General features: G+C 33.2%; 1 protein-coding gene across 3 annotated transcripts in view; it reads left to right on the top strand.

Moving 5' to 3' along the window:
- FAM169A (family with sequence similarity 169 member A) overlaps positions 1-21,276 on the top strand; it is a 79,124-nt gene that overhangs the window by 45,370 nt on the left and 12,478 nt on the right. For all 3 annotated transcript variants that reach the window (XM_051992182.1, XM_051992192.1, XM_051992174.1), the window contains exons 5-11: positions 7,874-8,045; positions 9,368-9,547; positions 13,468-13,596; positions 14,097-14,203; positions 15,393-15,447; positions 16,068-16,218; positions 20,316-20,481. In XM_051992182.1, the coding sequence (XP_051848142.1) occupies positions 7,874-8,045; positions 9,368-9,547; positions 13,468-13,596; positions 14,097-14,203; positions 15,393-15,447; positions 16,068-16,218; positions 20,316-20,481 (960 nt within the window). The remainder of the gene's footprint in view (positions 1-7,873; positions 8,046-9,367; positions 9,548-13,467; positions 13,597-14,096; positions 14,204-15,392; positions 15,448-16,067; positions 16,219-20,315; positions 20,482-21,276) is intronic.

Genomic DNA, 21,276 nt, shown 5'->3' on the forward strand with positions numbered 1-21,276 from the left:
TTTAAATGTGACCTCAAATACTTAGTAGATGTATGACCCTGGACAACTCACTTAATCCTATTTGCCTTAGTTTTCTCATCAGTAAAATGATCTAGAGAAGGAATTGACAAAACATTCCAATGTCTCTTCCAAAAAACTTTAAGTGGGATCACAAAGAGTAAGAAATTGTTGGAAATAAGTTTTATTTGTAATATTGTTGCTGAAAATGACAGTAACAAAAACAAAGCAAATTCCAGCCATAGTTATGTCCAAAAATGTATATATCTTTTTTTTTTTTTTGAGGTTTTTTGGAAATAAATGACTTGTCTGTGTTCATACAGTTAGTAAGTATCCAAGATCAGATTTGAACTCAGTCCTCTAATTCTAGGATTATATCCATGACACTACTTGGCTGCCCAAATCTACCTCTAATTCTCCATCTTTAATATAACACCTCTCTGTCAGAAAGTGGTTAACATGCATTGTCTTTAGTACTGTGGAATTGTAGTTGGGCATTTCATTGATTAGAGGTCATTTTTGAATAGAAGTTATTTTTGAATAATGTTAGTATTGTATAAATTTTTCTGCTTCTGCTCACTTCACTCTTGCAAATCTCAACTTTCCTTGCAACCTATTTCGTTGCTTATTATGGTACAATAATGTTCCATTACATTAATATAACATAAGATATTTAGCTGTTCCCCCAAGCAATCCTTAAGTTGCCTCCCTCCCGCCCTCCCTCCCTTTTCCCTCCCCCTCCCTCCTCCTTTTTTTTGCTATTGCAGAAAAACATTTTTGTCCATATGAGTTTATTTCTTTTTTGGTCTCTTTGGGATATAAACCTGGTTAGTGGCTATATTACTGAATCAAAGGATATGTACAATTTAATGACTTTGGGGGCAGAGTCTCAAATTGCTTTTCAGAAGGGCTAAATCAATTCATACTTGTAAGCAACAGTGCATTAATATGCCTGTTTTCCCTTAGAACTTCCAACAATTTGTCATTTCCTTTTTTGTTAATCTGATAGGTGTGAAGTGGAACCTCAGGGCTTGCTGTAATTTGCATTTTTCTAATTATTAGCAATGTGGTACAATTTTTCATATGGTTTTGATAGCTTGGATTTTTCATTTAGAAAATTTCATGCCTTTCCAATAATGCTTTAGTATAGTGGCTTGTTTATGCAGAAGAAAACATTCTACTTGCATTTTAGATAGATCTGTCAAAGACATTATTTATTTATTTAGAAAGAAGCTTGGCTAGCAGAGTTTTTCTTACTAAATCAAAAAGAAAAAAAAAAGTTCCTAAATCACATTTTATATCAATTGAGGATCAAAAGATGAAACGTCACAGAAATTGTAAAGCAAAAGTACAGTTTTGGGGAATGATGAAATAAAGAGATCAGGGTTGCTTTATACCACAGCTCTTTGATGACAATATCATGCCACAATTGCTTCATTTAATCTTTGTGCTGTGCAGTATTATAAATAGCCTTCCTTAAAACTTCTGAGGTCCAGGACTATTTTTGTTTTGTGCTGCCATTTAGTAGCAATAGTATGTGCTTAAGCACATTTCTGCTTAATAAATTTTGAATTACATTTTACATCTTTGATAAGCAATGCCATTTGTGTTTTCTTGTTAATAAAAATGTTAAATAGCAAAGTAGGTGGCACAGTGGATGGACCCGGAGTTGGGAAGACCTGAGGTCAAATGTGACCTCAGATACTTATTACCTGTGTGATCCTGGGCAAGTCACTTAATGCTGTTTGCTTTGGTTTCCTCATTTGTGAAATGATCTGGAAAAGGAAATTGCAATTCACTCCAGTATCTTGGCCAAGAAAACTCCAAATAGGGTCATGAAGAGTCAGACAGGACTGAATAACAGCAATAAAAATGGCACAGGCCTGTGGAAAATACACTGGAGTATTATTGCCAAATTTTGAAATCCCCAAATCAAAGAGAAAATTTTGCTTGAAACAAACAACAACAAAAAACCAATTCAGATATATGCTGGAGTTACAATTAGAATTGTACAGGACTTATCAGCAACTACAATAAAAGACTGAAGATCTGGGATCATATCTGCCTACAATCAAAAGAACTAGGCCCATAGCAAAAAATATATTCAGCAAAATAATCCATTATATTGAATGAGAAAAAATGGACAAACATATAAGAGCCAATATCAAAAATCAATTTCAAGGAACTCAACATGGATAAAGTATCTTTTTTTAATATGAGAAATGTATATCGTGTATTTAATATTGACATTAGCAATAGGGTAGTTAGTTCAAAAGAAAGATTGGGGTCAGATTTTAGGTAAAAATAGTAATTATGTCATATAAAATATAGTATATGTATAGCTGCAGAGGAAGTATAGATATGGGCATTACAGGGGGAAAAGGGCTCATAGTTCTGAAGATCTGTTCACATCAGAAATGGGTTAAATAGGCAACACTACATATAGCACAAAGAATATAGCACCCTCCAAAATCTCTAAAGAATTAAGGGGGCAGGGATAGGCAGATAGGGAAGCCAAGAGTTTGGGAAGAAAAGGGAAGTATCCATAGTTAGGAAGAAGTTAAGTAATAGTAACGTAATAATAGCTTCTGGGGGAGACAGCAATAATTTTAAGGTTCCCCTAACTTTAGGGGATATCTGTTCTAACAATAAGTCAGTGATTCTAAATCTTCTGGCTTGGGAATCTCTGACCTTGTGGTCCCCCACCCCCAACCTTAAGAATACTATTGTTCTAACTGTCTGTGTTGGTCCATGAGAATCAAATTCCTGAGACCCTTCTCTGTCCTTATCTCTGGGCAATAAATTAGTACATCTATAGCATGAAGAACTAGATAAATATGTCTCGTTACTTCTAATCCTTGGCTAAATTCTCTTGGAATTTACACCACTTCAGTGGCATTACAATTACAATAAACTTTGCCCCTTGACTTGGAATGAGTTTAAGCCTTCCAATTCTTTTGAGACACCTAGAGATACTGGTCTGTGACCCTTAATCTTTTGGGGTCCCTCCTAACCTTAACAGTAGCAAGGCAAGTTAAGGAATAGAATTAGAGCAAAGAGTCAGCAGGGATAACGAAAGATATTTGGAGGTTAGGGGGAAAGAGGAAGAGTAGGATATCTGTGTATATGTCTACATATGTATACATAAATATGTCCTTTCTATAGCCTGCTTGGGGGAAGTGAGGGGATGAAAGGGGAAACAGTATAAAGTAAAAAAGGTGCACAGCAGAAAACAAAAGAACAATTTACAAGATGGACACTCATGAATATAATTTTTAACATATATTTTCTAGAACTGAATTTGTTGTTATATACTTTGAATACTCCCTGATGTTCTGGTGGGCACATGATAGTGTTCCTTTTTATTATTATTATTATTATTATTATTATAAGCTTAAAAATATTATTATCAATAAATATATTATTATAAATATTTATATGTTTTTTAAAAAAAGGCAGCACCATCAAGGAGCCAGCCAGGTCAGTGCAATGGCAAGAATACTATTTGGACTTATAGCTATCCCTGTGTGACCTTGAACTTGACACTCCAAGACTCAGTTTTCTCATCTATAAATTGAGACATTTGGGGTACTTGAGGTCTAGATATTTGGGAAATTTCACCATAGACTAGGATTTGTTGGAGTCAATTCACATTAACTTGCAAAAGCCAGTTATATTTTTACCATGAACATTTTCACTTTGGAAATTAGTAAATGCTATAGATGGGACCTGGGTAATTGTTTTGTTGATTGTATAGACGGAAGAAAGTGGGCTGGGGCAGCTAGTTCTTCATCTTTTAGGAGCCTGAAGCTTCCTTCCATTCAGCAAAACTTTGCTGAGCTCCTAGGGGCAGTTAGGTAGCACAATGCACTAGCCCTGAAGTCAGGAGGACCCGAGTTCAAATGTGATTTCACTCATCTGATAAGTCATTTAACACCAATTTTCTCAGCAAAAAAAAAAAAAAAAAAGAAAAGAAAAGAAAAAGAAAAAAAGAAAAATCATGGGTGGTGGTGTGGGATAGGTGCTAGACCCTCTTACACAAACTGATTACTCAAAGACATCCTCAGATATAAAAAGGAAGCATTTATTGGGTCATTGCAAGGAGAGGCTCAAACATATTAGCTGAGCAGACCATAGAGCCTCTCAGGTCCCATTTCCTAGCATTGTGCCTGGCCCTAGCAAGCTGGAAATAACAAATTCAGCTAAATGGCAAAAGACCCAAGTCTTTTCATAGGATGGACTGAAAAGGAAGTAACCGTTGACCCATGGTCAGCAATGCTGTCAACTTCATATGGGTCACATAACTTCTTGAAACCTATACCTAGGAACTGACCTTTTCTGCCCTAAAGACCCCTAAGAATAGGGATCATGTGACTATCTGAAACTTAGGCCTAGGGTCTGACCTATTCCATCTCATAGACTTTTTGAGAAATTTTTGAGAAATCTTCACCCAGTCCCATTTAGGGGAAATGTTAATAATACCCATTAAACTTAAATGTCTGTCTTGCTCCCCTCTCTCTTTTGGAGAGCTAGTTGTTATTTTCTAGTACATTACTGATTGTGGAACTTTCATAGTGTCATTAGTCCACAATCATTCATGTAAATCAACCATCTTATTTCAACTTACTCGAGCTTTTTTCCCCCCATGTTACATATTGCATCTTATTATCATATCCACTTATTGTCTAGCTAGTATACATCACTTGTTTTCAAGGATAGTATGAGAGTCTGTCAATGGTTTGGCAAAATCTAGGTACATTATAGGGTAGCTAGGTAGTATAGAAGATGTGATAGGCTTGGAATCAGGAGAATCCAAGTTCAGAAGTTCTCAGATACTTCCTAGTGGCAAGTCTCCTAATACTTATCTGTAAAATGAGCTGGAGAAGGAAATGGCAATCTTTTCTGTGCAAGAAAATCCCACATGAAATCACAAAGAGTTGGATGCAGCTGGTTGACTAATTGACAACAGGTGCAGCACTTTCCTCATTTGTCAGTGTAGTGTTCCTGTTGAAAAATAAAAATGAGATTGATATAATGGAGCCTATTCTCTTTATTCTTTATGATCTCTCACTCCCATCTCTAATGTGTTATAGAATGTTGCCTGGAATTGAAATGAAGCTATTTTACACGCTTTACTCAACAATTTTTTTCAAAATTAGGACAGTATTTTCAAAATTAGGACAGTATTTCCTCCTCCCTGCTTCTGTGGTTCTCTCTCATTATCCAGGACCTTTTAAAGGTTACAAGTCAGTGTGTCAGCCTATCACACCTGTCAGATTTTTTTTTTTTTTTTTTTTTTTTTTTTTTTGCTGAGGCAATTGGAGTTAAATGACTTGCCCAGGGTCACACAGCTAGGACTTGTTAAGTGTCTGAGATCAGATTTGAACTCAGGTCTTCCTGACTTCAGAGCTGATACTCTATCCACTGCGCCACCTAGCTGCCCCTATCAGATCTTTTAGTACTCTGGTAAGGTGCTATATCTGGGCTTCTTGGATTTCAAGTTAAGCCTGCTATATTAAATAGAGTTCTGAACTTAGAGTTGAAACTTTAGATACCTTTGTAAAGAAGTGTAGTCTCCATATGAAAGCGGGATTCCCTCTAAATGGTGAGGTTCTTCCAATATTTTCTTTTTTACATAGCATTATGTTGACTTCATTGTGATCCAAACTTTAAGTCTTTCTTAATGAGATCCACAGTTAAAATCCACAGATAAAAATCAAAAGGATAGTAAAACATACACCTTGTTTCCAAATTGAAGTACAATTGTTGGGCTAGTTGATTGACTTGGTTCATCAGCATCTATGCGATAGGTCTTACAAATAGTGAGCATATTTTACAGAGAGGAGGTATTTGTCACAAGGACACATTACTCAGTATTGCATACCTGCTTTTAAACATTTCCTTCAGGTCTGTCCTATTTACCTGCTTTTCTCTTTATTTTATTGCCATGAAAAGGTCCCATTCCTCCCATTCTCTTTTAGTTTAAATGCATAATCTCAGGAGGAAGTAAAAGTCTCATTATGAGGGTTTGGGTTCGATGGGAAGGGATTTGGGGAGGTCCATTACAGAAGGTAGGCAGTTTAAGGTGGCCCCAAAATCAAAGCTGTTTGTAGTTTTAGTAGTCACCCTTAGTTGGCAGGCTCTGGACAATTTATAGTTATTTATGGTCTAAGAGAAACATAACTCCAGCATCTACTACTAACTACAATCATGGTCCCAGAAATGGTAGGAGCAAAGGCTGGAATTGCTTGTAGGATGGGGAATGTCACTCTCTGAGTTGGGAAATCGTGTAATCTTATTTGACAAATATTTATTAAGCACTTAGTATGTGCTGTGGATACAAGTACAAAGTCATTCTGTTAGGTTAGGTGACAGAGACTATTTTATTCATTTTCCTGTCAGGCAGCCTCAGTTCCTCTCTTCCTCTCCTTTCTTTCCTTCTTTCCTCCCTTTTTCCCTCCCTCCCTCTCTTCCTTCTTCCTTCCCTTCCTCATAGCAATGGGATCTTTAAATCAAAGGATATGGACATTGTAGTTAATTTATACATGTATTTTCAAAATGTTTTCCAGAATGATTGGACTGATTCATACTTACACCAACAGTGAATCAATGTGTCTCCTTTCACAACCATTCCCAAACTGATTATTTTCCTTCTTTTGTCATTAATGACATTAAAAATAACTCCAAACTATAAAGAACTTAAGTACAGTTTTACATACAATCCTCTTATTTGTTCATTTTTTAAAATTACTTTTAAATTGATAATTAAAATTTAAACAATAAGAAATAGAATCCAAGAGAAGTGACTTTCTGAGGCTATGTAGCAGCAAACACAAATGTTATATATATTTATTTGTGTGTCTTTTGTTTCTCCTGATAAAAAGTAAACTCTAAAGGGAGGGGAGTATTTTCTTTTTGTATCCTGAGCACCTAGCAGAGGAACCAACATGTTGTAGTCAGTTGATAGATACTTTAGCCAATATTTCTTTTTAAAAATTTCTGAATAAAGTTGGACATAGCTATTTGGCATCTTTATAGAAAATGAAAGTAAGATATGGAACAAAGCATGTTCAGTTTCTGTACTATCTAGCCATGGATTACATGGATGTTACATGGTATATGTTGACAAGTAGTACAAGATGTGCTCCACAGGTTGCCATCCATGCTGCCACCATCATCTAAACTGAGTGTTAAAATCTCTTTTTTGCATTAGATGTTAAGGATGGCAATAATGTCCTTTTAAGGCCACTGTGATATAAATGGGGAGGTCAAGTAGTCTCATTTGTTCATAGTAGCATTTATGCCAACATGAATAAATTTGAAATGAGTTCTTACTTTGGTAAGGTAGCAGACATCATACCTTCGTGGGATGGCACCTAAAATTTTTGTTTGAATGTAGGGCTTGGAGTAGTAGTGGAAAGAACATCAAGGACAACTAATGTAGGGACCTCTGGAGAGGGAGGCAGATGAAGACCTTGGCTATTAAAGAAGAAGAGGAGCATACTTAGGACAAACTTTTTTCTTGGATCTAAATATGATTGGTGCCTATCAGTCTATTAAAGTAGTGGTATTTAGAATGGATAATAAATAATGTATTTGTAATTTAGTGAAGTGTATTTTAAAAAGTGAGTTAATGTCTTTTTTAAAATATAGAACAACTATTTTTAGATAGGTCTTCCCAAAATCATCTCTTGGAAATTAACCCCTCCTTATAACAAAGTTAGTGACATAATGACCACACCTGATGATGTATGTAACATTTATTGTGAGGCCTTATTTAATTAGAACTGATAGGAATTTCAAGAAGCAGGAGCCAGGAACAAGGTGAGTAGCCACATTCAGTCTGCTAGAATTGATGTTTGACTCTTCGTTTTAGGTGAGCACCCTTGGGGAGAGAGTGGTGCTGTATGTTTTAAATCGAATAATTTATAGAAAACAGGAAATGGAAAGAAATGAGGTCCCATTTCTATGCCATAGCAGTACAGATTATGCTAAAATTTTGTGGAAGAAAGGTGAAGCTATTGGATTTTATTCAGTTAAACCTACAGGTGAGTATTTTCAAATATATTTATATCTACCAAAGCAGGTTGCTCTATTAATAAAAATATGTGGTTCTTATTTAATTATTCACTTGAATTCTAAATAAAGTTATTTTATTTAGTACTTGCTAAGGGCATAGTTCCCCCCACCCCCCAACTAATCCACAAAATTGAGAATAAGGAACCTTTTTTTTTCATCAGCAAGTTTTAAAACTTTTTTCTTTTAAACTCATTTAGTTGTTTGCTGTCTGAATTTCAATGAAGGACAGTAATATCAACAGCATTTAGGTAGAATTCTACACTCTATTAAATGGAAACTTTTCCTTATATTATATTTCCATTTTTAAAAATTTTAAGCTGCATATATTAAATATTTACCTTATTTTGGAATAAATGCAAAAGGAGGTAAGAATATATTAAAAAGTTATTTGTGGAACAGTTCTAATGACTGGGAAGGTAAATATTTTCTGTAATTGTTTTTGTTGTAATAGTTTTTTACACCATAGAAGGTATTTTAAAAGATAATTTATAATGTCTTTCAAAATGTCTTCATTTTGGTGTTAAGTTTAGACTTGTATTGCTGAAGAAAAATTCCCATGGAGATTTAAAGACTGGTTGTGTTATAAGTAGGTAACTTTGAACAAAGCAACTATATCCAACTTGGAATGAATCCAAGGCTGTACCTGGGTTCAAGTCTCTCATATTTCTGTTCATTTTCTCAGAATAAACAAGCCTACCTTTCTAGTTAATCATAGGAAGTATTTTCTCCTTATAATTTCCATAATCATCGGCCCCATTGATTAATCCAACTCCATTCTCCATTTTTCCTTTGTCTCTGTCAGTTTCTTGGCCCTACCACTTCAGAGATCCTCTTCCATGAATTTCTCATTGCCACTCTTCCAACCTTCTGTTCTTATCCCCTTATGACAATACCTTGTTTCCTACCTATTACAACCCTTGTTCAATGAGATCTGGATACTGTCTCCTAAATCGATTTTGATATAACTGGGTCTGTGGTTGAGAACTATTTTATAGCCATCTTCTCCTCATGCAGCTACACAGTTCTATAATCCTCCCTTCATGCATCTACACAGTTCCTTAATTCTGGCAAGTTAGACTTTTTAGTAAACAAAGGCCAATAGAATCACTACTTAGCAAACATGCCAAATAGTCGTTGAGCAACAATTGATTGCTTTGCTCAGTTTTCTGATTCATTGGGCTTAAATTAAAACCCCTTTGTTTTGATTGTTAAAATGTATATTAAAAGTGTATTTTTGCTTTAAACTGATTTTTAAAAAGTGATAAATTGATTCCCATTTTCATGATTGCAGGAAGCATGTGCACCTCCTATCTTACTCAAAGTTACCAGCTTCCAGTGCTTGACACAATGTTTGTAAGAAAGAAATACCGTGGAAAAGATTTGGGGCTACTGATGCTAGAAGACTTTGTTGATTCTTTTACAGAAGAAAAACTTGGTTTACGGTTTCCCCTATCTTCTTTTATGCATACAGGTAAATGTATTTTTTCTTTTAATTTTTTTTACTGTGGTCTGGAAATTTTTATACAATAAAAGCATCTCTTAAAATCTTAATTTTATCCCAATTTTAACATTTAGAATTTAAATTTCTCATATATATATATGTGTGTGTGTATTATATATGTATATGTATTATAGCCATGCTAGGTTCTTTGGAAACTCAAAGCTTAATTTATTTCCCTAGCATGTCATTATCATATTTTAAAACTGCCATTTAGGGTTCATTGGCCTTCTACAAAGATTATTATTTATAAAGTAAAGCCTATAAAAATAAAACTTTGTTTTTCATTGACTTCCACTATAATGTCAGAAATGCATTATCCTGAAACATTTTTTCACTGGAAACATTTTTCCCCTAAGGCAGTTCATCTAGTTGCTTTTAGAAGAGACAGAGGCACAGCCAACTTAGGCTGATAGCATAGGGATCAAGAGTGGAATGCCTATCCCGAACTCTGTTACTTTTGGGATGACATCTGGTGCTCTGGTAAACAACAGGTGCTCTAAACTTTTTGCTACAGTAATCCTACCCCCAGTGATTGATTATTTAGGAGATAATTCAGTGCTTCTATTACTTTTCCTTATAGTATGATTTCTTGATTAGCCCCTAACCATCCTAATCTTGATTTCTTTCTAGGAGTATAATAATTAATAAATTCAAAGAGTCTTAATAACAAATTATAAATTGAATTAAGTTGGTTTGTATGCTGCTGTCTTATTTTATTTTTTAAATAATACTTTATTCCCAATTGTATTAAAAAACAATTTTCAACACCTTTTTTTTTTAAGTTCCAAATTATTATTCTTTTCCTTTTTTGAGATGGGAAATAATTTGATATAGGTTGTACAAGTACAGTCATACAAAACACATTTCTGTTTTAGTCATAGTGTGAAAGAACAAAACAGATTAAAAAACCCAACATAAAAAAAAAAGAGAAAGTTAGTATACATCACTCTGCATTCAGACTCCATCACTTCTTTCTCTGGTGAGTGATTAAATCAGTAGTGATTTAATACTTTTTCATATGACTGTAGATAGCTTTGCTTATTTCATCTGAAAATGGCTTAGTGATATCCTTTAACTATTTTTCAATTAGGGAATGACTTGTGTTCTCATAAATTTGATTTAGTTCTCTGTATGTTTGAAAAATGAGTCCTTTATCAGATATGTGCTATGAAGACTTTTCCCCCAAATTAGAAATTAGTATGGCAGAAACTAGGCATTGACCCACAACTAACACCCAATGCCAATAAGGTAAGGCCGAAATGAGTTCATGATTTATACATAAAAGAGTGACATTATAAGCAAATTCAAGAACAAAGGATAATTTATCTCTCAAATCCATGGAGAAGGAAGGGATTTGTGGTCAAAAAGATCTGGAGTACATTATTAAATACAAAATGGATAATTTTGATTCTATTAAGTTAAAAGGTTTTTCTATAAATAAAACCAATACAGACAAGATTAGAGGGGAAGCAATAAACTAGGGGAAATTTTTTACATTCAAAGGTTCTGATAAAAGCTTCATTTCTAAAATAGGGAGAGAACTTACTCATAAGAATTTAAGATATTCTCCCAATTGATAAATGGTCAAAGGATATGAACAGACCATTTTCAGATAAAAAAATTAAAACCATTTCTAGTCATATGAAAAGGTGTTTTAAATCACTATTGATCAGAGAAATGCAAATTAAGATAACTCTGAAGTTACCACTATGCACCTCTCAGATTAAGATGACAGAAAAAGATATTGATGAATGTTGGAGGGAATGTGGGAAAACTGGGATACTAATATATTGTTGTATTATCACACATCTAGTAGAGTTGTGAACTGATCTAACCATTTGGGAGAACTATTTGGAACTATGTCCAAAGGGTTATCAAACTGTGCATACCTTTGATCCATCAGTGTTTCTACTGGGCTTGTATCCCAAAGAGATCATAAAAAAAGGAAAGGGACTCACATGTGCAAAAATTTTGTGGCAGCTCTTTTTGTAATGGCAAGAAACTAGAAACTGAGTGGATGCCCATCAGTTGGAGAATAAGTTATGGTATATGAATGTTAGAGAATGTTAGTGTTCTTTAAGAAAGGATCAACAGGATGATTTCAGAAAGGCCTGGAGAGATTACATGAACTGAGGCTAAGTGAAATAAAAGAAAACCAGGAGATCATTATACATGGCAACATCAAGATTACATGATGATCAATTTGATGGATGTGACTCTCTTCAACAGTGAGATGATTCAGGCCAATTTCAATGGTCTTATAATGGTGAGAGCCATTTATAACCAGAGATAGGACTGTGGGAACAGAGTGTCGATCACAACATAGTCATAGTATTTCTACTCTTTGTTATTGTTTGCCTGAATTTTGTTTTCTAAGTTTTTTGTTTTTTTTTCTTTTTGATCTTATTTTTCTTGTGCATGCTGATATTTGTGGAATTGCACATGTTTAAAAAAAGAGAGAAAGATGATATTTTATAGGTAGGAAAAGATATAGTTAAAGAGAAAATATTTTAAATTTTAGAGAAAGTTTTCCATGAAATAAATATATCTGTTGATTTTTTTTTTTTTAAGACCTTCCCCCACGTTACTATTTTTCTTCTAATGTTGGCTGCATTGGGGTTTTTTATGCAAAACAATTTTAATTTCATGTCATCAAAACTATATCTCATAATGCTCTCTAGTTCTTGTTTACTCAGAAATTCTTCCTTTATGTATAGATCTGACAGGTAAACTATTCTATGCCCTGCTAATTTGCCTTTGGGATCATCATTTATGTCTAAGTCATGTATCCATTTTGATCTTATTATATGGTGTGAGCTATAAAATTGGAACAAAGAATAGAACAGGGTAGGTGGGAAAATTAGACAATTGGCTATCAAGTTAACCATCACTGGTTACATGGCTGACTGACATAAAAAACAATATGCTTGGTTAGAAGTTGATAATGAGTCATGATCAACTATAAAAGACTTAGTTCTTCTCCATGGTTCAGTGATCCAAGGCAATCTCAATAAACTTTGGATAGAAAATCCATCTACATCCAGAAAAAGAGTTACGAAGATTGAATGTAAATCAACACATGCTATGTTCACTTCTTTTTAGTTTTTTTTTTTTCTCTCTCATGGTTTTTTCTTTGTGTTCTTGTTTTTCTCTCCCAACGTGATTCGTAAAGAAATGTGTATTTTAAAAGTTAACATACATGTATAACTAGAAAAAAATAAAAACAATAATAAAAGGAAAAAGAGAGAGGGGAAAAAAGTTGGGACTGAGACTAGTAACAGCCCATTCTTTCCCTCTTATGATTAAGAAGTCTTTATTATTTGAGTTCACCTGCAAGTTTAGATAGTGGACCAACCTCTTATGGATAGCAAATAATACATCTGTGAGGGTTAACTTGGTAGTGTAAAGATAATAGAACAGACTCCTTATATATACCTGAATTCACCCAGAATAGGAGATTTCATTGGTAAGAATAAAATAGTGATAAATAGGAGAACTGCATTTTTAAACTTAGTTTAGAAATTCAGCTGATCTGGAATGAGTTAAGTTCAGAGACAAAGAACAATGACTTGAGACAGTTAACAAGATAAAATCAATTAATTGTAAATGGGATTAATAAAAAATGATACATAATGAATTTAATCACAGTATACATTAAAAGTTGATCCAATAAATATTATCATTTGCCAATTCCAGTTCTATTGCTCTTTCTACTATGGCATACTTTGACTTGCACTGGTTGTCTTTTGTTGAAATCATTCATTCAAGGGTTATCATTCACATTTTTTTTTTCTTATTTTCACTAGCATAAACTCTCCCAAGTTTTGTTTTGAAGTGTCTGGATTTTTTTTAAAAAAGAAAAGAAAAACCATTATATATGTATTTTGTAGCTTGTAGACAGTATTTTGAGAAGTACCCAGGAGATCATGAACTTCTTTGGGAGATTGAAGGAACTGGACAGTGGCATCAAAGAATACCCATCACCAGTGCATTACAGAGAGAAGCATTCAGATGTGCAGGTAAGAATTTTTATAAGTTGATTATACTCCCACTCTAGCTTAGAAAGTGAATATCCACTGATATAATATACAACATGTACAAAACAATATGTACAATAGTAAATACTATAAAGTTATTCTACAATTTGACTGTTCTTATATTTAACCTTTAGGCTACTAATAATCATCTTTGTTCCGAGGGCTTCGTTCATCTTTTCAATTACTCAGTATGCTAATTAGGAATTGGTAGAGAAAGAACATATAACAAATATGTAGTGGTTATCTAGGATCCAAGGGCACAAGTCTCTATGAAATTCGTGAATTCTCCTAGAATTCACAAAATGCAGAATACTTACTTAAGAATCCTTTTTTTTTTTTTTCTTACTTCAAATTAAAAGAAAAGGACTCCTGAGGGTGGTTTTTATAATTTTGTAATATTACAAATGGTTGTAATGGTGATCTTATAATCAAATATGATAAGTGGGCTTGCTTTTCTTTTTTTTAAATTCTTCTAAGCACAGAGGTTTCTCCAAATGAAGTGAGAAAACTTACATATGAAGACTGTGACTCTACACCTATTCGCGAATGTGAAGTAGGAGGTGGAGACAAGCTGTCTAGGGAAGTGCAGGTAATTCTGGGTGTATATATTTGTTTCTAAAAATAAGATTTGTATGTATGTGTAAAACAGGGCTCCTCCCCCCCCCCAAAAAAAAAGGAAAAAAAGCACTTAATTCAGTTTATTATAGTTGTGAATGTTGTACAATATATCCAGCAAATACTTGCTGGATATATTATACCTTCAGTGAAAATGGGAAAGCATAACAAATTCAACAGATTTTCAACTATCACTGCTAAGCTGTTCAGAAATGATAGTGAGCTTACATCTTATTCTAAGAAAAAAATAGTAGAATTGAGAAATATAAACATTCTTTGCTTTAAGAAAAGTGAGTAAACCAAATTAACATTCTCTACAATAAGAGGGACTAATTTGCATTTGCAGTGGGTACCCATGGTCATAGTCACATCCTTTTCATAAATAGTCTTGAAAACCAAACTTACTGCAAAAGTTGTAGGATGGGTTTTTCTTTTGATATGGGTTGGACTTCCTAGCTTTTGAGAAAAATTTTTTTCCATCTTCTGAGATTCTATGAATTTATCCCATCTTCTTATTTGAAATTTGTAAGAAATGATAAATTCTTTTTATTTCTGTCCCTTGTAGAGTCTTTTTGTATCTTTCTATGCTTCAAATTGCTCTGTAACCAAAATATCAGGTTACAGTTATTATTTCTTAAATATTATGAGTCAATTAGGGACTCATATCTACTATGGGTTTGATTATAAGTTATATGGTATTTGGCCCTATGTTTATATAACTGACACTGAACATGCTGTTTTGGTTTATAAATATAGAAACTCCTTTGGAAACATTCCTTAAAATTTTGTTAAATTTTTGATTAGGGTACACTTAGTTTTTGTAAAGTCATTTTGTGCTTAATTTGAAAAAAAAACTTATAATTTTTTGAAATCCACTAACAATCCAAGATTTTTAGAAGTGGGAGTGTGGATATACATGTTGTAGGAAGAAAAAGATTTGCAGAGCACAGTGAATAGATAAAATATATATTAAAAGTCAACATAATATCATAATCACCTAAATTATGTATGTCTTAGAAAACCCAGGTTGATGTGCAATTGTACAGCATCATAAAGATACACTTAATAGTTTAAACTTTGATTTTGGAGAAGTTCATGTAACTCAATAACAGAAAAGCTAGGTAAAATCACTAGTGAAATCTAATCTACCACTCTTGTTTTAGGTTGATCCTGTAAGAGGAAAAGGTATCTCAGACACCAATGCAAGTACATCTGAAGGTAAGAAATATTACTGGTCAATCAGTTGCCAAATGTTTAAGACCCTCCTGTATTCTTAGCATTTCTCCATCTCTTCTTAAAACCTAGAAGTTTTTTCATTTCTGTTTATACTGCTAAAGCAGTGAATGTGAATTTGGGTCATCTAATTAATTCCTGAGCATCTGTTTCCTCGTTGGTAAAATAGATACTTAAACTTACCCTAGTAATCCCCTAACTTGGGGATACCAAATAATGAAATGAGATTTAAAAGCATATTGGTGATCAACCAGTTGTACTAATTTTTCTTTCTTTAAAAAAATTACTATTTGTCACATGGGATGGCTCTCTGGGAGGAGGAGGAAGGATATTTGGGATAACTAGGGTGATAAAAGAAACAAAAAACATCAATCAAACCTGATTTTTAAAAAATTGGAAACAATGAAGCATTGTCCATATAAGGTACATTATTATTGTTATTGATAGAATTGTCTTTGTTACTTTTGAACAACTAAGTGAGCATAAATGAGTAAGGAACATGAGAAATGTCGATATATAAACAAAACCTACTTCCTGTATGTTAGTGTATGCTAGAAGTGTGTCATCCTAGATATCTACTTTAGGATAGGTTTATTGTCTTTTAGGACTTGATAAAACACCTATTAACACTCAAACAAGAAGCAGTCATTTGAAGAGGCCAAAAATTGGAAAGAGATTTCATGATTCAGAACTTAACCCTCTTCAAGATGTGGATGAAAACACTCCTCAGGCTTCATCTGTGGCTCCAATAAGCAGGTAAAGGACCAACCACACACTTTGATTATATATTATAGGATGGACCAAAGTAGATCTTTTCAAGAACTGAATCCAAGTCCTACCTTTGACAGATATTAGTGAAGTAACACTGTGGCTATCCTTTCATCTCACAAATGCCCAGTGATGTCAATTTGTAGAGCAGATACTAATCATCCTTGGGAAGGTGAATTCTTACCAAAATTCCCTTCCATAAAGAATTTACAGGCTTAAAAATATTTTTAAAATGCTCCTACTTAAATCAATAAACATGTTTGCCAAGCTTTATGTTTGTGTTAAACACTGAGGAAAACAAAAGGAGGCAAAAAAATTTATACTCTTAGAAAATTCACAGCCTAATGAGGGAAATATTAGAATATCTTCTAGTATATGGTATATAAGGCCCAAATCTACTTCCTAAAAAGTCAATATGACCAAATGAGTCATATTATAAAGTATTAGTTTTGATTAGCATTTCTCTTAGTTATAGTATATACTACTAGTATATAACCAAATATACTACTACTAAGAGAAATGCTAATCAAAACTAATCTGAAGTTGTACCCAGGAAATTTTCACAAATAACAAAAATAACAAAAATGGCTGATTACCTATGAAACAATAAGCAAATTGAAATCAAGGTAAAGCTGTAAATTGGTCCAACTTTTCTGGAAAGTGGTTCAGAATAAAGTGAAGAAAATCTCTTAAATGTCCATCCAGCAGTTTTACTTGTGTATATATGTCCAAGGAAGTCAATAAATGAAAAGAAAGTCTCCTTATATATCAAAGTATTTAGTGCAGCCCTTGTTGTAGTAGAGAACTGAAAATAAAGTAGGCATCTATCAACTGAAAAGTAATTAAACAACTTAGGGGACATAAATTTATATTCATCCATTGAATGTTACTGTGCTTTAAGAAATGATGAACATATAGAATATTGGAAGTTGATATGAACTGATTGAAGTGAAGTTAGCAAAACTAGGAAAACAACATATAGAATTAAAATAATATAAATGGAAAGAACAATAATAACTAAAGCATTGCAGTTGAATGCTTCAAAATTATAATGGCCAAGGAGTAGCTAAGTGGATGATGTAATCCTCCCAAGTCAAGAGAATTTGACCTCAGGCACTTAATAGTTGTATGACATTGGGCAAGTAATTATACTCTGATTGCCTTCTCTCCCCCCAAAAAATCCCTTCACAATTATAATGGCCAGACTTAACCACAAAGAAGAGAGATGAGAACAAACTTCTTCCCTTTATGTTTATATCCCTCCTCATTCTCTATTCAGGGAGCCATCCATTGTAAGGAAGATTTAAGAAGCAACAGAAAAAGAAGAGTTCAACAAAATATTACCCAAATCTGATAGTCTACTCAGTTTTCCCACATCCACAGTCCATCTGTCCCACCTTTTTTCCCCCAATCTCTGCAAAGAACAAAAAGTAATTTTTTCTCATTTTTTTTTGGGAATAAACTTGATTATTATAATCTCTTAGAATTCATTTTGAGTTTGCTTTTGTTTTGTTCTTTCCATTTACATTGTTGTCATTATGAATTGGTTTCTTAGTTTTCAACTTAACTTTGCATCAGTTCATATGGTGTTTTTTCATGCTTCTGAATTATTTTTCTTTTTTTTAATGCATAGTAATATTCTATTATATTTATGCATCACAATATGTTTTTGTGATCTATTAATCTTTAATCCATGAACCATCTTGTTCTCATTTATTTACTCTTTACTAATAATGCATACTTTAATAGAAAAGAAAACTGGCTACTTTTTTAAAATGTTGATTTCCATTTATCTTGCCTATAGACCTGTTTTCTACTTCAGTAAATCACTATTGTAGGATTCCTTTTAATTCTCAAAATCCTCTACTATACTTATACCATTCAGATTTTCAAAAAATATTTCTGTACTTTATTATGAAAGCAGTCAATGATTTTGAATATGTATATGTGAATATTAAGAAAATTTTAGCATTTGAGTACCTGTAAACATATACAAATATGTGCATAGATATGTACATACATATATGTATGCGTGTTTTTAAATGCTCAAATTTTTATAATATTCATACATATATATGTATATATGTACATGTGTGAAAATGGAAGTTACATAAATTATGCATTTCAGTGAGTCATCAGTGCTGTGTGCCAATCTAATTTTTTTTTCCTGAAGCATTTAGGGTTAAGTGACTTGCCCAGGGTCACATAGCTAGAAGGTGTTAAGTGTCTGAAGTCAGATTTGAACTCAGGTCCTCTTGACTTCAGGAGTGGTGCTCTATCCCACCGCACCACCTAGCTGCCCCTTACTAATCTAATTCTAAGGCGATCTGTACTGTGCTGTTGGACTTTTCCTTTATGCTATCTGAAGTATTGTGTCAATTTGTGGGCATCATATTTTTGGAACAGTTATTAATATAATAGAACAGGTTTAAAAGCAGAAAACTAAAGAACTGAGGACACATTCTCTCAGACAGGCAGTTTAATCACATTTATTATGTCTTATATGAAAATTCTCAGATTTGCTCATTTAAGAGTACCATTGCTACATAGAATGGGGAGATATGATGACAGCCCATGTTACTTAAAATGAGTGTGTGAGTCAGCAGTGGTCAAAACTATTAGCAAATGACTAAGCATTCTTGTTTTTTACGTAAGTAAACCTCTCATTCAACTAGATCCTATTCCTTCCATCACAATTGACACTTAATTGAGAAAAAACAGTGCCTGCCAGGCAGAGTATATGTTCCAAAATTTTTTTATTAAGTTGTTGAGCTTACTGAGCCTTAAGCAGGGGAATGATTGATCTTGAATAAATTGTGTCTTGAAATCAAGCCATCTTAGAAATCATTTGAAGGAACTTGGAATTTTTGCCTGGAGGGGAGGGAGAACACAATAAAGACATCACTGTCTTTTAATGTTTGAGGGATTATTGTGGTAGGAGGGAAGGACTTGTGGGTGTGAGAGGGTATGCTTTATTGATAGCTTTGTTTTTATAAAAGTAATTTCCTGTTGTGTGCACATATCCCCATCTCCTCCTACACATAACTTCCACACATATTGAACCCTCCTTTTTAACATAGAAAAGCCATTTAAGCAAAATCTACCAAGTCTGTCAATATCTCATTCTGCATCCATAATATTCCTCCTTTCTCTCTTTCTCTCTGTCTGAACAAAAGGATTATGTTTTGCCATCTTGTTTGAGAGGTATAGATAAGATCATTATATGGGATAGAAAAATGCCATCTATATACAGAGAGAGAACCATGGAGACTGACTATGGATCAAAGCACAATATTTCCATCTTTTTTGTTTTTTTCTCATGGTTTTTCTCTTCTTTTGGTCTGATTTTTCTTGTACAACATGACAAATATGGGAAAGGTTTAAAATCAGATTACTTGCTGTCTTGGGAAGAGGGAAGGGAAGAATTTGGAACATAAACCTTACAAAAATGAATATTGAAAAAAAAGAATAAAAATGTACTCTATTTTCATTTTTGTTATTTTAATCACAACTCTCATTATTCTTTTACTTCATTTAGTACCAGATAATATAGTTAGTACCAGGTAATAGAGACATTATTATCTCCAACACATCACATTTGTTTCTTTTATTAATATACTATTCCAATTTATATGCTATTTTGTCTAATTATTTCCCAGTTGGTGAATATCCACTTTGCAACCTGTTGCTATGAGGAATCTGACATAAAGAAGACTTTCTAAAGAAAGATTTCTATTTGGTTGTAAAGAGCTAGAGCTAGAACCAATGCATAGAAGTTATAGAGATCAAAATTTTGTTTGATTCAGAAAAAGGAAAAATTATATAGAGAATATTTAAAACATGGAATGAGTTGTTTTGCAGTAGATAGTCCCCTATTGCTAGACATTAAGGAGTTTATTGTAGTTGAATAATGACTAATTTCCAGTAAGTCATTTGGAAAGTTTTGTAGAAAGAGATCCATCCATTTGTGGGGAAAATGAGGGTGGGACTACTTGATTTCTTGGGCCATGTCCAGTTCTTAAGATCTTTCTCTGAAAACCTCACCCTTTCTAAGGAAACAAAACTAAAATAACTTTCTTTCCCAGACTGGAATCTACTGCATATACATCTGAGAGCTCAGAAGAGTTAATTGAAGATGAACCTGATGAGAGTGCAGTTGATTTTGAACGGGAAAACATAGAAAAAGAACAACACATCCTAGAAACACAAGGGTTGAGTAAATCAGTCCTAGAGAAGAAAGATGACGAAGAGGTATGAGACTACAGCATAAAAGTCAAAATTATTTTGTTCCTCTTGATAAAATACAGTGAAGAAATAAACTTAAAATTTTACTGTTTGCAATTGTTTATCCGTGTACTGAAATTATATCCATATAATATAGATTATTCTGATTATACATACATATAATAAAGTTAATACAATAAGGAGGCAGAAATAGAGATTCCTTTATTTGAAGCAAAAAATAAAACCAAAATCCCACAGTACCTTACTAATTTGAATGAAATCAAAATATACCTGGGAGGAAGGGAGATAATTTTAAACATCTAATAAGATTTTCTATAGGATTTATTTGAATAGCGAGATCCCCAAAAGCATTTAAAATTTTAATTTACAAAAATCAAATACATTTTAGTACATCTTATAAAGTTTGAAACATATATCAGAACAGTATACAGGTACATGTGGGTGCACATCTTTATAGCAAATGACAGTGGTGTTATTCTTGTAAAAGGAAGTCATTTCTCCAGAAGAAAATTTTGTCATTTTTAGATTCATAACTAGATAACTTACTTTGGGGTCTTAAGTCAATATAAAGGAAAAATAATTTTGAGATGTGACTCACAAGTAAGTTTTTTCCATTCTTATTGCCCAAAGTGGCAAAGAACCCCAATAATAAGTGACCATAAAACATTGTTTTGTGATTTGCTATTTACAGAAATATATCGGCATAATAAGTGTTTTAAGAAAATAGATAAGGGCCTGTTTCTAAGCTACTTTTTAAAATCATACATTTTTATGGAAGAAACTTTTTTGTGGAATACAGAT

This window comes from Antechinus flavipes, chromosome 1 (genome assembly GCF_016432865.1).
Source record: "Antechinus flavipes isolate AdamAnt ecotype Samford, QLD, Australia chromosome 1, AdamAnt_v2, whole genome shotgun sequence".
Classification (NCBI taxonomy): Eukaryota; Metazoa; Chordata; class Mammalia; order Dasyuromorphia; family Dasyuridae; genus Antechinus; species Antechinus flavipes.